The 17975-nt window shown below is 37.3% G+C and overlaps 1 protein-coding gene across 1 annotated transcript in view; it reads left to right on the forward strand.

Moving 5' to 3' along the window:
* Positions 1 to 17975, forward strand: part of TRPC6 (transient receptor potential cation channel subfamily C member 6) — a 121609-nt gene that overhangs the window by 92515 nt on the left and 11119 nt on the right. Inside the window, exons 5-9 of the mRNA XM_067567501.1 lie at positions 2518 to 2734; positions 6068 to 6301; positions 7557 to 7821; positions 9490 to 9685; positions 13996 to 14199. Of these exons, the coding sequence (XP_067423602.1) occupies positions 2518 to 2734; positions 6068 to 6301; positions 7557 to 7821; positions 9490 to 9685; positions 13996 to 14199 (1116 nt within the window). The remainder of the gene's footprint in view (positions 1 to 2517; positions 2735 to 6067; positions 6302 to 7556; positions 7822 to 9489; positions 9686 to 13995; positions 14200 to 17975) is intronic.

Consider the following 17975-nt stretch of genomic DNA (forward strand, 5'->3'; position numbering starts at 1 on the left):
AAGTGGAATTTGATCCTATCTTTGTAGAATAGTATTTTATTTCATGAAATTTTGTATGGGTCAAATTCTATCTTCTATTACAGCCAAGCAACTTTAGCATCTTCAGTAGGGTTGTACAGAGGGTGGAGTTTGGCTTTTTAAAGACTAAATAATTTTAAATAAATTTAAAGCCTAAATAATTGTTTTAATTTAAAGACTAAATAATTTTTTAAGATTAAATAATTGAGACAGCGCAGTGAGTTTGTGGCAACATAAAGGAGGATCTGAATTTAAAACCCAGCCTAACATTGGTTCATCACTGCCATGTCACTATGGGCTAGGAGTTCTACAGAGGTAATATTCTCAATCCCTCAAGGAATAGCATGCTTCCCAAAGCAGAGATTTGAGAGCTATAGACATCCCTCCTCTGCAACATGAGTTTTCCATGTGGCAAAGGAAGTGCATATGAAAATGAAGGATATCCAAATCTGTAAGAGAAGTTTGGCTTGACTAAAAAGTATGTCCACTACCTTTTTGCCACCAACTCTTTTGTTCCGTCCTCGCCATTGAAAAGTGTAATTTCCCTTTTCTATATCTATGTTATCTACCAAGATTTATGGTCCAATCTTATGTGATGCTGAGTTCTTTTGCAAGTTGCTGCATGCTTTCAACTCCTATTAAATTCAGTGCATATTCAATGTAGAAAGCTCTAGTATAAAGCCCTGTCTTTATGTTTCCCCATTCTGTCCCTAATTAATGTTTTCTGTCCTGCATTTTCTCCAAAGGTAGAGTCAAAGTTACAAAACTATTTCTAAACCATCTCTGGTCCCTTCCCAAATATAGGTGTAAAAAATAACTCCCAGACTATCTGTAATCTCTATCTTTTCCAGTGAGTTTTTAATTACATCTAGTAAAGATTTTTCTGTTTATTTGAGGGAGGAGGGGCTTTGTCAGTCTTTTAGATTTTTTTCTTTTAATTTCTTGATCAGCTATTCTGGCATTAACCTGATGTCCTTCAATATTTCTGCTTCTTCCCTGGGTATGTCTCTTTCTGGCATCTGTCTCCCAGGCCCATCCTCGTTTGTGAACACAGGCAGATAATGCATTTAAAAGGACACTGTCAAGGTATTTTGTTTATCATTTTCAAAATCTGTTTTACTCACTGTTGTTTATAACCCATCCAGTGGACGTTTGAAAATGAAACCTATAACAAGTATCCTTTCACTTCATAGTGCACACAGAAGAATCTGTTGTTGTAGGGTACCTCATGAGGCTAAGGGAATTGATTTTTTTGGGGGAAAAAGACAAAATAATTTATGAGGGGGGTGGAAATACAAAATGAATTGCGTGGATTTGCAAAAGGATATGTAGAAGAGTAGAGAGGTCAAATTCTGGGCCTACTAACCTTGACAGTGTTCCTTTAATAATATTATTTTTAGACATGGCTATTTCTTTCAGTAAGTTATCTGTGTTTTATAGACCCTGCTACTGTATCCTTCACCAATATCTTATTCCTTATTTACTTAAGCTTCAGTTTGAGGTAGGTCGAAGTCTGATTTTGACCTTTAAACAATAATTCTAACTAACTACTTATAGTAACTAATGCTTGCTGCTTCTCTTTACCTTTTTCAGTGACCGCCAATACTATTTCAGTCAATGACCACTTGAGGCTTGCTTTGAGTTCTTCACTTATTTTGGCACATAGAGTGGCTGTCATCACCCAAAATAACAGAGAATCATTTTGTTCCCAGCTTGCAACGGGATTAATTCATTAGGATTGATTAGAGGAATGCAAGAAGTTACCAATCCCTTTAAAACAGATATTTTAATAGCCTAGTCTGGTGTGGGCTTACTTGAATTTTCAGTTTTGTTTAGTGTCACGCTAAACCAGTCTAAACATCTGTTCAAGGCTTAGTCATCTCTGTTGGTGGGTGTTTAAGGAAATTTCCATTAAGAGTATCAAGAAAGAATGTAAGAAACTACAGAAGTGTAAATCCAACTTTTTCCGGCCTTTTTAAATGTTAAAAATAAAAAGGCAAGACAGGTAAAAAAAACTACTCATGCTATCCTGAACCTGACCATTAAGCTAAACATTACATCAAACCAAAACCTGGTGTCCCCATCTCTATTGTAGCCCCACTGATATTTCAGTGTTCCTACTATCAAGCTATATAATATTTCTCCCATTTCCTTTGCTGCTGCTTAAGGATCTCAAGGATGTAAATTAAAATAAACTTTCCAGTAACAATGAATATTTCTCTTGATGAGCTATGCTGATAGGTGCAAAGAAGCACAAGGAAGAATTATAGTAACATTTTTAAACATTGTTATATAGGTAAAGAAGAATACTGACATTTAATAGCAAAACTGTCCCTACTGTTTCTGAAGTTAGCCAATAAATAGACATTTTTACAAGGTAAATTTTATTATGACATCACAGTGTCATATTTTCATTGTCTTTATTTACTGTGCATTTGACATAAATGTACTTTAAAGAAGTTGATGGAATTTGTCTGTGTTTTATAACCTCTGTTGCAGCTCGGGAGGATAATGCGTGGACCATTTATGAAGTTTGTAGCACACGCAGCCTCTTTCACCATTTTTCTTGGTCTGCTAGTCATGAATGCTGCTGACAGATTTGAAGGCACCAAACTCCTACCTAATGAAACTGGCACAGATAACACAAAACAGCTATTCAGAATGAAAACATCTTGCTTCTCGTGGATGGAGATGCTCATTATCTCTTGGGTAATAGGTAAAGATTAATTTTCAGTTAGAATTGTCTTGCAGTGATGGCAATGGGGCTGAATTCCAGTTACACACATAGCTACCAATCTTACATGAAAAAAGTACAAAACACAAGGGAAACGGATGTACATCTTTCATTTTCTTTGCAGTCAGCCACTATGGTACGTATTATTAATTCACTATTCCATTCCCATGGAACAAGCTTTCCATGTTAAGGACCTGATTTTGCATCCACTTCCTACTCTATATTGAGGAGTGTCTTACTCTGCAAATAGTCCCGTTGAAATGAATGTGAGGTACTGTGAATGTGAATAAGGTACTGCTTAACCTAAGAGTAGTGGAAATCTAGCCTCCTAAATATTATGGGACAAATTCAGCCACTGTTACATATGCTGAAAAGTACCTTGAGTTGACCCATTGATTTCAATGGAGTAAAGTACTACTCAATGTGAGTAAGGATGCCAGGACTTGTCCTTAGCAACGTCAGTCATAAGAGAGACCCAAAATTAAGCTACGTAGAACCATGATCCTGCTGTTTTTTCTCACGCAAACACTTACTGAAGTTTTGTTACCAAACATCACAGCCTGACAAACTTTCTCCTGTTCCCCTACATGTACATCTGTGTAATGCTAAAGCCCGGGACTTGCCAAGGAAGGGGATGCATCAGCTGTGCTTCTCCAACATCCTTTTAGGCTTCAGGATGCACTGTGCCCGAGTCAGACATATGCATTTCAGAACATACACCTCCATGTACCATGCCTAATGCAAAGCTCTGCCTTAAAGGTACATTCAAGCCCCAGGATTTTATGATTCAAAAGAACGTAATCTAAGTATGTCAAGCATTCAGTGTAAAGCATAATTAGAACATCAGAACTGAATGGTTACTTCTTTCCCCTAAAGATGTGTCAGGATGATGCATAAATAGTATGTAACTTACAGTGATTCACTTTCAAATCCCAAGTGTTTAGAGTGATTTCTTGCAGATCCAGTCTAAATCCCATTCAACTGCCTTTCATTTAGAACCCCCTACCCATAACTGAAGTTGTATGGTTCTTGCTGCCTCTCTATTCAACATCATTTAGATTTAAGGTTTCAGTGTAGCTAGAGTTCTATTCAGTAGAGCTTAAGCTGGAGAACCTAATTTAATTATTTTTCGTCTTTTAAGGCAGAAGTAAATCTGCTTCCATTAGGGAGGCATACCTGAGTCTATCAGCATTTTGTGGCCTTTCTGTGATTGAAATCAGAGCCATACCATCATTTCTATAGTCTTAAAAAGCACTAACAATCTCTTTACTTTATAATATTTAACCAAAAAATGAATTTAAAAGTATAGCATGTAAATGATATAGCACTTATATTTTGAAGCATTATATAAACATAATTTATCTAGTATTAAATTAATAATATCTATTGTTCAGTTTAAGAACTTTAATTGTATAAATTAAACCTATATATTGTAATCTTATTTAGGAGCAAAACTGCATGAAGTGACTGTATAATACTTCATTGTGGTACCTAAAATATAATACAGGTAAACGTTCATCAAAAATGAGTTACTGCCATGATCATGTATGGATGTCACATAGTATTTTAAACAATTACTTTGGGTGAGGTTTTAATTGACCCTAACTGAAAAATAAAGAAAAGGTCCTACACAAAGTTTCATATAATTTGATAAGTATAGTAAATCACAGGTAAAATGATTGTAGTGTGCGTTATTATCAGCTCTCTCCAAAAACCTAGCTTAATATAGCTGTAACAAAAGGTATTTTTTTCTTATCTTATCTTTAAAATGATATGGGCATACCTAATGAAAAGGATGCAGTAAACTCATAGATTGCATGCCTATGGTATCTGAACATTATTTGATTTTTTTTGGTAAATGAATAAATACAAATTTTGGCTTATTTTATTTCAGAAATATTGAGTTTGCTACTCACTTACATGACTGGTCATTTATCATGCAGGCAGTCTGATGGAATACAGGCAGTGTCCAGTGGACTGTTAGTGAGAACACAGCTTCTATTCCTGGTTCTTCAACTGGCCTGTTTAACCTCGGACAAAGCACTTCATTGCTCTGTGCCTCTGTTTTCCCCCTCTGTAAAATTGGGATAATAGTTCTACCCTTTGTACAGCATTTTGAAATATACAGACAAAAATCACTATGTAAGAGTAATATTTTATTACATGCAGGAGAAAGGGCTACTCACATGAATAAGAATTTATTGAATTGGGCTCATATAACAATGCAAATCATTGTGCATCAAAAACTTTAAGGAATACTGAATCAGGTCCATTCTGCTATTAGATCCTCACACTCTAATGTGCAAAGCAGATTTGATTGTAATATCTGAAGTATGCACTGGTTTGCCCATGACATGTTTTTATTAATGCATTTTTAATTTACCTTTCAAACAGCAAGAAAAAATATTTTACTGGAATATGCACACAGCCTTGATAAAAATAGAAAAGGAGTGTATCTTTCATTTTACTTTATCCAAAGAAAAACAGCTTTCTTCAATTATTTTTTCAGATGGTAGAGCAGAGGAAATTGTCACGTTAGCTTCATATATTACTGTGCTGATCTACTGTAGTATTTATAATGACCAGCAAATATCTGTGGTACAGGAAGTTTATTGTTCATATTGGGAAGAATAATGAGAATGAGAAGCCAACACAAATTAGAATTTTAAAAAAATGTCAGTAACTGCACTATAGTATTGCATAGTTGTGATAAACTAGTCTGACCTCCTGCATAACACTGTCCATAGAACTTACCCAAATTATACTTAACCATTTTTGTATGGATTAGTGTTTTAAGCAGGTTTGATTTACCCATGAGAGAAAATTCATAAAGCAATCACAAGGCCTATGTATCATGTTAAGTCCCACTTGAGCCCTCAAACTAAGTGGGGCTTAAGTGTGATTTAATTGGAGTATAGGCCTTCTGCTTGTTTGCTGTACAAAGGTGAATTTCACCTCTGAGCAGTCACATTATCAGTTGAAGTCAATGGCGTACTCATATGAGTAATGTAAGCAGTATTTTATCTTTATAACAGTTTAAATTCACAGGAAGTCAGTGGAGATATGTCAGTATAAAACTAGCTGGAGAGAAGAATTGGGCCTCATGTTGGAATGGGAGAGATGCAATTAATTTTCCTTCATTCTTTGTTTAAGGGTATGGTTTGCACCTCAAAAAGGAATTCAGAATATATAAGCAGAAATGCTTTCCAGTTTGACTGCTTCCAAGAGCACATCCTATTCGTAATATAATATTAAAGAGGATGAATATGAAGCTAAAAATGAAATGAAGTATTTTATCTGTTCTCTCTTATGCAGGCATGATATGGTCTGAATGTAAAGAAATTTGGTCTCAAGGGCCCAAGGAGTATCTGTTTGAGTTATGGAATATGCTTGATTTTGGTATGTTAGCCATTTTTGCAGCATCATTCATTGCAAGGTTTATGGCATTTTGGCATGCTTCCAGAGCCCAGGACATTGTAGATGCAAATACAAACGTGAAGGACTTGACAACTGCAACATTGGATCCCAGCATAAAATACTTCACTTTGGGTGAGTTGAATTCACACAGTTCAGACTTATATATAGGACCAAGAAGAATTGTTTCTATATTAATAAGTTTCTAATTCTGTATGTAGAGTCTCTCAATCAGATTGGATTAATTTTTCACCCAACTTTATTTTTTATTCTCTTCATTGCATTAAGTGTTATGTTTGTTTATATCAGTACCTCAAACACAACTCTGGAAGTACATAGCAGGTTGCATTATTTCATTACCAGGATTTATAAAAGCAGTATGATGAATAAATATGCTATAAAACACTAAAAATAATTTTTTGAAGTATGAACATGGATTAAAAACTCCAGCTGTGGGAGAATTTAACATGAATTCAATTATAAATGACAGCTAATTATTGCCTTTACAAACAGGGACCAGCATCTAAATTGCTCTGCATTTCTAAAGTTGCCGAGCAAAATTCTTCTTTCTAGTCCTTGCTGTAGAATAATATTAATGGAGCTTCAATTGACATCAGCTATTATGGAGGTGCTAGTCATGACTTCATATTTAAGGTTACATTCCATTTTGCACTTAAATTGGGGTCCAATCTCTTGGTTTTAGAATGCAGTATGCAATGGAACCCTCAGGCAGGAACTCAGAAATTTGCTGCACAGATGTGTAATTACAAGAAATAAACTACATCCTAAAAAGGCCCTGTTCACAAGCATATGTACATAATCTAATTGAGTCCATGCCATGGCCAGGCTTACACAATGAATCATTCATTTATTTGTTGGGTTACGTAAATGTTGGCTCTCCACTGAGTTTCTGGGACAGGAATGTCATTCTCTGTGCTATAAGTAGGGACATTTTGACTTTGCTGAACATTGTTAAAAATTCATTGCTGTGGACTCAGTTTGGGTGGTCACATTGACACTTAGGGGCCCACACTAGCAAGAAGCTGAGTCCTGAGAGCTCTCAGTGATTTCATTCAAAGGAGGCACTCCATGTGTACATTTTAGGTGCATAAGTGCATAATCAGCTGCCCTCATTTAGGCATCCAAGTCTGAAAACTGGCCTCCCTCTCTGCAGGTGGCTGCATTACATTTTGTTTTCAAAGTATGGTAAAAGAAAAAATAAAGAGCGAACCAAAGCCCCATCTGCATAGCTCTAGTGACTTCAGTGCCAATTTACATCTGCTGAGGATCAGGGCCACTCTTTCTTTTCTAACCAAAAGAGGATAATCTAATGAATAGCCTACAGTGTACTTCAGCACAGTTACCAGAAATTCTCATCTTTTCTTTCTAGCCAGAATAAACTGGGATCCATCTGATCCACAAATCATATCTGAAGGCCTGTACGCAATTGCTGTTGTTTTAAGTTTCTCCAGAATAGCCTACATTCTCCCAGCCAATGAAAGCTTTGGGCCACTACAGATCTCACTTGGCAGAACTGTGAAAGACATCTTCAAGTTCATGGTGATATTTATCATGGTGTTTGTGGCCTTCATGATAGGAATGTTTAATCTCTATTCCTACTACCGTGGGGCCAAACAAAATGAAGCATTCACAACGTAAGTATTTCTCCTGTTTAAATGTGAGCAATTGCACATCATTTTATAGAAGGAGAGCTACTTGCACTAAATGCATTAATGTACTAAGCGTCATAATGTGTGGTCTAAGATTCCCATCTTTTATTACATCTCTTGTTCTTGGGGTGAATGGTAACGTTCTCTGTAGTCCTAATGCCATTTGGATATAACTGAAGTCAAAGATCAGATTTTTATCCCGTTACACTGGGGCAAATCTGGAGTGATGCCATTGAACATTAATGGGACTTAGCTTGTGTGCCTTTTGGGACATGGGCCATCTCTTTGTTACAAAGAGCACCTAGAACAATAATCCAGGCCTGATCCATGACTGGGGTTGATAGATGCTACCGCAATACAAATCGTGATCAGTACTCAGCTGAACAAAAGAGAAAGGATTCATGAGGGGCATTTTTATATCAGGTTTAAACCTGACCCCAGGAGTGTTGTGCTGGGAATGGTGCCAGTGTAAGCTAAGGTAGAGGCTTCCTTTGCCATGCCAGTGTTAGTTGCTGTTTTTTCTAGTCACCCTTCTACCCCTCTGCCTATAAGTTTCCAGCCCCAGTGAATGTCAAATCAGTGCAAGTTATGCTGCTTTGTCATTGATACCAGTTTACATACATTGCTATTAATGTCACCACTGAATTTGGCCCAGAGGCTTGTCCATAAGTTGCAGCTGCTTAAACTAACATTAGACTGAATGTGGGCCAACACATCACATGTGCCCCAGAAGGCTGCATATGCCAGTTGTGCACCAGTTTCACTTTTTCAAAGGAAATTTCAGCACAGTGCAAAAGAGAACCATTATCCACAGCTGAGAAGGATGTAGGAACGTAGCAATCCAGTGTTCTGTCTCCATTAGTGGCCAATATCAGCTGCTTCAGAGGGAGGTGTAAGAACTCCTTTATAGATAGATGTGGGGTAATCTGATCCTCTTCTTTCCCACACTCCCCAGTGAGGTCTGATTCTGATGTCTATTAGCTTAAACCCTGAAACGTGAGGTTTAATATCCATTCCAAAATGTTTGTTATTTAATTATAACAGCTTTGGATATTCTTGAACTCCATATAAAATATCAATCCGATTTTTAATCTTAAATTCAGAAAATTCCTGTGTCAGTGAGTTTCACAGTTTATTCACATGTTGTGTGAAAACTTATTTCTTTTTATCAGTTTTTAGTTTCATTGACAGTCCCTTTGTTCTTGTGTTAGGAGATGGGGAAAACAGGAGTTCCCAATCTACTTCTCTGCACCATTCATTTTTTTATGTACTTTTAGCATGTCCCTTTGTGTTAATCTCCCTTCTAAGGTAAACCCTGGGAATGAACATCTCTCCTCCTGTGCACTCCAACTCCTGGTTCTTTGCTTTCCTCCTCTCTCTTGCCTGCTGGGTTTATTCAGGCCTTGATTTACCAATATAATTAACTAAATTAATTGACCTTTTCTTTTATGCCTTAAAATTGAAACTCTGTTATTAGGAAGCAGTCTCTAATGCCAATGCTTATTACATTAAGTGTATGATGCATAATATCAGTAAGATCAGACTTCTACAGTTTCATTCAGCAGTAGTTTATATGGTAGGTAAGTAGCCGTGATTTGTTTATGAAATCAGTTTTTATTAATCTTTTACAGTAGCATTTATTTTTCCTTTCAGAGTTGAAGAAAGTTTTAAGACATTGTTCTGGGCTATATTTGGACTTTCAGAAGTGAAATCAGTTGTCATCAATTATAAACACAAATTTATTGAGAATATTGGTTATGTCCTTTATGGAGTCTATAATGTTACTATGGTCATTGTTTTATTGAACATGCTAATTGCAATGATCAACAGCTCCTTCCAGGAGATTGAGGTAAACTTTATTTTATAATTATATATGACTGGTTATTATTGCCTTTTGGTTTAGTGTACAAAGAAAACATTATGACAAGCTGTTTTTTATTTTCTTTATATAAATATATTTTTGTTACAGAGAAATAACCTGGAGCTATATTTGGATTATATTAAAACCATACATTCTTTACAAATTGTTGGTGGCGAAATCGAAAGTGATGTAGCTCCAGTATTTGGAGCAGTAGGAACTAAACTGGACAATGTACTTAAAAAGATACTATAGAACAGTGCTACAGAAGGATGTATTAGTTGATCTTGCAAGTCTTTTCCATCTCTAATTTTAAATTATTATTTGAGTGGTGTATCCTCATTCATCTGCATCCATCCTATAGGCAAATCCAATACATATAAACTGTCAGCAACTCAGCTTTTTTCCCTACTGAAGAGAACTTTATCTAACAATCTTCAATGCAATAAGCAGGGCTGGTAAAAATCCACACAAACTTTTGAGTGTTGTGGGAAATAAAGGGCCAGATCATATTATCAATTTTTAAGTAAAACTTCTCATGATAAAGTGATTCTCACTGTTTCTTTGTCCCAATTAATATTTAATTATTCAGTTATTTAATTAAAATGGAACAACTTCAGTCGGAGAGAGACCAACATCAGACCATCCCATAGTCCAGTAGCTAAGGCGGTTTGGGGTACCCCTGTTCAAATCCCTTTGCCCCATCATTCAGAGAAGGGAATTGAACCACGGTCTTCCACATTCTGAATGAATACCCTAATGCAGGACTAAAGGTTACAAAGGAGGTGGTCCTTCTCCATCCTGGCCATTTGGTCTGGAGTTAGGTGTAGAGTAAGTCTGCAATATGCATGCTGATAGGCAGAAACCTAGCCACTTAGGGAGCATTACAGTGAAAATTTAGTAAGTTTAGGCACGTACAGGGTTTAGGCCACAGCCAAGTGGGTTTCTTTGTGGATCACAGTGGTACCTAAAATTGGGGTTTAGGTGCCCAACTCCCTTTGTGGAGCTGATCTCTGTGCCTCTGTCTCCATCTGTAAAATGGGAATAATAGCACTTCCCTCCCTCAGTGAAGATAAATACTTTAGAAACTGTAAGACATTTCAGTAATGGGGGCCATCTAAGTACCTAAGATAGCTACATAGTTTACCTACTTAAAAGAGTTTCTTTCCATTTTTGCCTTTATTGCATAGAAGTTGAAGAATGGTAACTTTGCAAAAGTTACAACACAGGCATTGTATGGATGAGACTTAGAAGAAAAGCCATAATAAAGTATCCTGGTAGTTGAGTGGGTAAAAGAGAAGAGATGACTCAATTTTTAATAGTTACACATCACTACGCTTATACCTCTGCCTATAAATATCAGGCCCATTTTTGGAATCCACTCTGGCTGCTGTGAATGGCTCCAGTGGCCCAAAGCAACTTGAAAGCTGGTTTAACCATTTCTGTAAAGGGAATCCTGACTTGGCACAGAGCCAGCATAGCCATCTTGTCTCTCCTCATCCAGCTTCAGCTGTGTTTCTGGGAGAAAAGGAGTCAGGCACAGGCAACCAGACAGGCTTTTTGCTGTCCCCAGGATGGGGGAAATGCAAAGGTGGCTTTGCTGCCTCCTTCACACTTCAGTGACGCTGAGTGACCCATCATTTTTGTAGTACCCCGGTGAACATAGCAATACAGTTGTTTTAACACTGAACGGTAAAAGCCAGGAAGTCCAGATTACTTGACCTAATGGTGATATATATCACATTAACAGTAAAAAAATACCTCCTCTGTTGGCAAAGAGAGTTGGGTTCCACATTGGTCAGAGAATAAATTTACAATAAAAATATTTTATTCAAATTAGAGGAGCACAGCTTAAAGTAAATGTAAGAATAAACTAGGTGTCCCATGTAACTTTGAGTGGATTGTTGACAGAGGTGCACAAAAAGAAGTATTTATTTATTTTCATACTGGAGTCTGCATAATTCTATTTTGCGTAATATAAAAAATTGACTATCATTGATCTTTAGCAAATTGTCTCAGCAGATTGACTCTGAAAGGGCCCCACCACAAGGTTGGGAGATATCAATCATGACTTCTGCAGGAGATAGCTAGACAATCATAACTTACAGGGCTGACCCCACTCCTCCAACAAAATGAGAATGAGGAAAAAACAAATTGAAATTTACAGTGTCCTACCCCTTACACAGGAATATCATTCTTAGGGTAAAACTAAGCCTATTTCTCTTAACATTCTCGGATGCTGAGAGCAATCAAACCTAGCCTGTGTTGAGACTTCTATTCTTTTTCCTTCCTTGGTGCCTCCCCCAGTCTAATTTTGTATTGATCTGGAAATCTGTTTCTTGATTCTTTCTCAGAAATTCTGAATATGTTGAAGTGCCATTATATAATTACTGTTTTTGCTGATGTATTGAGTACTTGATCCAGATATTTTGATGAAGGAATGAAAACTTTTTTTTACAAGTATTGTGACAATCCCTGATTTATTGGCTTCTAGATTAACGTTTTTAGGATTTTGTTCTGTATTACTCACTGTATTGAAATTATTAAAGGAAAAGGATATATTTCATACTACACCAAACCACTCTAATCTTGCAAGAATGGCAGTGCATCCAAGGCACTTAATAACATTTCAGCTTTATATTTTTATGGGCAACTTTGACTAATGACAGAAGTAAAATAATCTTTTGGGCTGTGAATATATACCTACACGAAAACTAAATGCCATCACACGTGCAGTGTACATATATTAGAATTACTGAACACATTTTTTTCTGTAAATATAATTAAAATAAATGGAAAATTCATCTGCATTCTGAGGAAACACAAGACACAGAAATATCTCTTTTACCATACGGTTCATATTGAAAGCACTTGGGAGGGCCTAATGACATTCCACTATCTACAGTGACTGGAACAATTAAACTTTTAGACACTTGCCCATACTAAAAAAATGAATAGGAAATGTAGGGCTTCTGCTATGCCCCAAACCAAATGTCAAAAGTAAAACAAAAGGAAAGGATAAAGAAAATGGAGCAATTTAATTTTATCAAAAAGTGCAGGTAGTGAAAGCTTTAAACTATATTTAGTCTTAAAAATTGATCTGTGTATAAAATGATGAAGGAAGGGGCAAATACATATGCCTTAAAATAACTTATCAGCCCAGGGTCAGAATCTTTGTGTGTGATCACTGGCAATGCACATCTGCTGCACTCAAGAGAGGAAAATAACATCAAATACTTGAGTCCTTGCACAAGCAAAACTCGCTTTGAATTCAGTGACATTTCTGCTCGTGTGAGTACTAAGTGGAGCTATAGGATTTAACTTACATTATTGTAGTGTAATTATGTTTGTTTTTTATTGTTACTCCTTTAAACTAACGGTGGATGCCATGAAGAAGTGAATGAAAAACTGTATCTCACAACTGAGTTTCCCATAGTATTTCTTATACTTAGAATACGTTACCACTAAGTATTGACACCATACTGCGGTAAATGTTTAACTTCAAATGGCACCCTGTGTGTAACACTTTTTATTCAGCAATCCCATGGCATTTTAAGATATTCCTTACTTAAACCACATGCCTGCAAAATGTAGTTAAGGGATACAGAGTAGCCACTTCACCAAGGGTTGAAATGGGTTTATCTCTGGGATAGAACTCAACAGCTGTTCATAGGACAGAAAGTACGAAAGGATATTGTATCCAACTGAAACTGTAAGAGAAATTTAGATAGGCAGAATGTACTGTAATGAACTGGAAGCAAACTGGAAATTAAGCAGGAAAGTGTGGTTACTCTTAGAAAAAAATGCTATGGAATCTTTAATTCCTACAAGTGGTCAGTTTTATGTCTCATGCTCTGTTTTAAGCATGAGCTTAAATATATCCCTATGCAACAAAGCATTTATGCATGTGTTTAAAAATTGACATCAAGCTTAAAGTTAAGCATATGCTTATGTGTTTGCTGACTTGGGGCCTTTCCTTTTCTCCAGTCTAATTTTGAGAGATGTTAAATGATAGGGTCTTCCTTGAGACACTGTTTTTAAAGACTAATAGCACTCACTATGAGGGAGCTGATTGTCAAATTAAATTTACCTTTCCTAGGTCCATCTCTTCACTTTACTTAGATTAACAAAATATTTGCGTAATTAATGTTTCATTTTCCATAGGTAATAAATTATAATTTGATCTGTTTGGGGTTCCTGTCAGCCATTCTTGTTCAAAACACAAATGCTGTTGGCTAGGATAATTTCAATAATGAAGATATTGTTAGCATTGTTTTGATAGTAATATTTTTGTTTTACAGGATGATGCTGATGTGGAATGGAAGTTTGCTAGGGCTAAACTCTGGTTTTCCTACTTTGAGGAGGGGAGAACTCTTCCAGTGCCCTTCAACCTAGTGCCAACTCCAAAATCTTTGCTTTATCTCTTACTCAGAATAAAAAAATGGATCTCTAAAGTGCTCCTATGCCATAAGAAAGGTTTTCAGGAAGATGCAGAGATCAATAAGGTAACTTTCCAATACAAGACACGTGTTTTAAATGTTAGTAATAATTTTATGCTTTCACTGTTGTCGACTTGAGCAGGAGCAGTGTGTGCCTAGCATCTTTAAAAACAGACTACTGTGGGTCCAGTCTTACACCACTGAAGTTAGAGTTTTGATACTGGTTCAGGAGGAATGGTATCAAGCTCTTATTTAGGTGCCTTAATATGGAACTGTCTGTCTACCTCTAGGCAATAAGAGCTAAATCCACAAAGGGAGAAAGGTACCTAACTGCCGCTTTAGACACCTAAGTCTAAAATTTAGATCCTCAGCTGCTGTCTAGCCCTGTAGGTGCCTAAAGTCCCTAAGCACCTACATTTCCACTGGTAAAATCTCTTAAATGCCTGCATTTCTGCAAGTGGGCATGCACAAAGCCAACTCAATCCTGCTTGTTACTTTATGCACACCTAAGCCCCAGTATTTAAAATACTCATTGGTCCACAGTGAGAGAGTGAGAATTCCTCTATATCTTCGTGGTTAGGGGACTCACCTAGGCAGTGGGAGACGGAGGGTCCAGTCCCTGCTCCACTGACTGTTTAAGTACTTCATACAAAGTGGAACAGCTTCATCAAGCGTGACCTGCCCTAAGATACCCCATAGCCCAGTGGTTAGGGCATTCACCCAGAGAAGTAGGCGATATGGGTTCAAGTTCCTTCTTCCCAGGAGGCAGAGGAGAGGTTTTAACCTGGCTCTCCCACATCTTGGATGAGTGCTCTAACCACCAAGGGATAAGGGCAGGCTCCTCCTCCTCAGTTTTTTTGTGAGAAAGGGCTGACCCGACTTCAGTGCCTAACTCCAGAAGAAGGTTCATGGTTTGTAGGCACTTCTCTCTGACTCAGACATAGGCACCTAAGTCTCTTTTGAGTGGCAGAGCGTAGGCCCTACCCATCTCCTTTACTTTTCCTACTGGCTAGCTTAGTCAGCTCCCACTCATCATGCTGGCTTCCGTGAGTCCCTTTTTTAGGTTCCTTACTCAACCCAATCCTCCTCATATCTTCATAGGCAGGAGAGAAAGCCAGACCGTCCAGGTGTTTACCGGGGAAGTAGCTTAAGTGGTACTCACATAGTAGCACACCACAAACAAGTTTCTTCAGTCCCACCTAACATTTAGAAATAAAGGTGTGACACATGTTCTCTTCTAGGGTATTCCTTCACTTCCACTGAGCCAGTGACTCAGAAACGATGCCCCTAAAGGCTGTAATCCAGGGCCACAGTTCAATGTGATCCATTCCCCACATTTTCCCCTAATTCTTGGTGCCACCTCATTGGAGCAGCATGACCCTTTCATGTCCTGGAGAGAGAAGAGGATCAGCTTCCCCTTTGAATACTGCCACAGGGTCTGCTTGTGTAGTGCTGGCCCCAACCCTTTGGTCCAGGGCTCCTGTGGCTTTCTTCCCTTTATGGCTACCTTTCAGGCTGGCTCTGGGGTGACATTTTTCAAGTGAAGAACCAAAAGAAAGAGCGAAGTAGACTTAAAAAAAAATTACATCCATTGCTTTTAATTTTGGAATCAAATTTCTTTATGAAGCATAAAGTTCAACTCCTCCACAACTAGGTTAGAAGGCCGTGAAATCTGTTCATTTTCCTGACCTAGTGAATGATGACAGCATGTGTCCTGAATGAGTTTTCATCTTTGAATAGGGCCCTTCTAAAAAGAAATAAGGAGCAATTAAAGGGTGTATTTATAGCTACTTAATAGAAAATAAATGAAAATGGTGTCATATTATATTAGCATGTTTTCACTGACTCTAACAAAAAAACAAAAACATAATTTTGTAATTTTTTAATTCTACTATTATAGATTCTGCTATCATATACTATGGTGAAAAGTGCCCTCTAAGTTTGATGCCCAGGCAGAGCAACTTGGTCATGCTTTTGAGATGTGCTGCGATTCTAAACTCCAGTTGAAGTGCATGGGAATTGCTGATGTTCAGCACCTCTGAAAACCAGGTTCAAGTTGTCTCAAGTTGGACAGGAGGAAACTGGCACTCAAAATCAGCAGCCTCTTTTGAAAATTTGACTATATGACACTGCTATCACAATAGGCATGGCTTACTTTAAAAAAAGTCTTGATTGATTTTTAAATGATACAAAACAGACATATAACAATATGGACAAGCAACACTAAGAGTCTGTGTATACAGGAAAGAAAAACCAGCAGCTGGTCCATGCCCCCTGACTCAGGCTTGCAGGGCTCTGGCTGTGGGGCTGTTTCATTGCTGTGTAGGCTTCCAGGCTCAGGCTGGAGCCCAGGTTCTAGGACCCTGTGAAGGTCCCAGAGCTCAGGCTCCCTCCTGACTCTGGAAGTCTACACAGCAGTGAAACAACCCCGCAACCCAAACCCTGTGAGCCTGAGTCAGCTGGCATGGGCCAGCTGTGGGTTTTTCTTTGCTGTGTAGACAGACCTTAAGTAACTAAAATTCTGGACCACTCTACCTTGTCTTTCACACAGCACTTCCGTAGCAATCACCTGTCGCTTATCCATCCATTTCTTTTTAGATAAGAGAGACAGCATATGGCTTACATTGCCACACAGATATATATGGCTTATAGTTGTAGGCCCTGATTCAGCAAAACACTTAAGCATGTGTTTAAAGTTAAGCACATCTCTAAGTTCTTTTGCTGAACTAAGATATAGTCACTTTTGTCAAACACACAGATACCCCAGTGATGGAAATCCTTAACACTCTCCAAATATTTCTGTGCTGGCTGTGAATACACAGTCGATACTTTTTAATGCTTAGGTTTGTCATTTCTGTGCCAAACAATTTACTTTCTGAGTAATTTTTATGAGAGAAAATGCTGCAGACATGAAGCTTAAAGAGAGAGCTTCTAAACCTTTTATAAGAGTGAAATGCAGTTGTAATCTTGGCATTCTCTGCCACCAAGTGGCCTTACACAGTTATGCAATAAATTACATATTCCATTTTATTGCTGTTGTAGGCTGATTTAAGAAAGTTACACACTTTTATATATCACTTGATTTACCTGTCTAAATTAAATGCATTTCATTTTTTATGTGTTCTTTCAACCTTGGGGCTGCTCAGTTAATAAAAAGTCCGTCGCAGATTAAAAGGCAATCAATTTTTACATCTATCGAGAAAAGGAAAGATATAGTAAAGTGCTAATGATAACAGAAAGTAGTGCAATATGCCATTCATTTCAACTCTTCTTAATCAAGTGTTATGAACATTGTACAGGAGACTACAATGAAGTCTTTATGGCAAAAATGGCAACCCATGCACAGTATAGCCATTAAAATGCAGTGATTGTTAAATAAAATGACCTGGTTTGTGCTGACAAATATCTAATCTTGCTTATGCTGAAGTCAGTCTCCAACCCCCTTTTTGACATCAGTGGGAACAGGATTGTATTTCTCTCTTGTTCATGTTTCAAGACAGAGTACAAGAAACAATTTTTGGAAACAGATTATAAAACAGCTTCAGCAATACTGCCTGGTTGAAGATGACTTTATTTTCTAATTTAGAATTGCCTTTAAAAGCCCTTCAGCTATTGCCAGAATAACACATTATGACAGTTTAAGATTACAAACAGTGATAAGAGATACCAACAAAGAGCAATCAATATCTTGTTATAGCTCAAAAACTTTTAATTCAATTTCCCAACTAAACGAAGTTACCTTCAAAGTCTATTACAAACAGATGCAAATATATAATATGAATCATATAAAACCTGTGATGTAGAAAGAAATGGACCCGATTTCCCTTCTCTGGTCTACTTAT

The sequence above is a fragment of the Emydura macquarii genome, unplaced genomic scaffold (genome assembly GCF_026122565.2).
Source record: "Emydura macquarii macquarii isolate MOO-44397 ecotype Brisbane River unplaced genomic scaffold, CSIRO-AGI_Emac_v2 contig_318, whole genome shotgun sequence".
Classification (NCBI taxonomy): domain Eukaryota; kingdom Metazoa; phylum Chordata; order Testudines; family Chelidae; genus Emydura; species Emydura macquarii.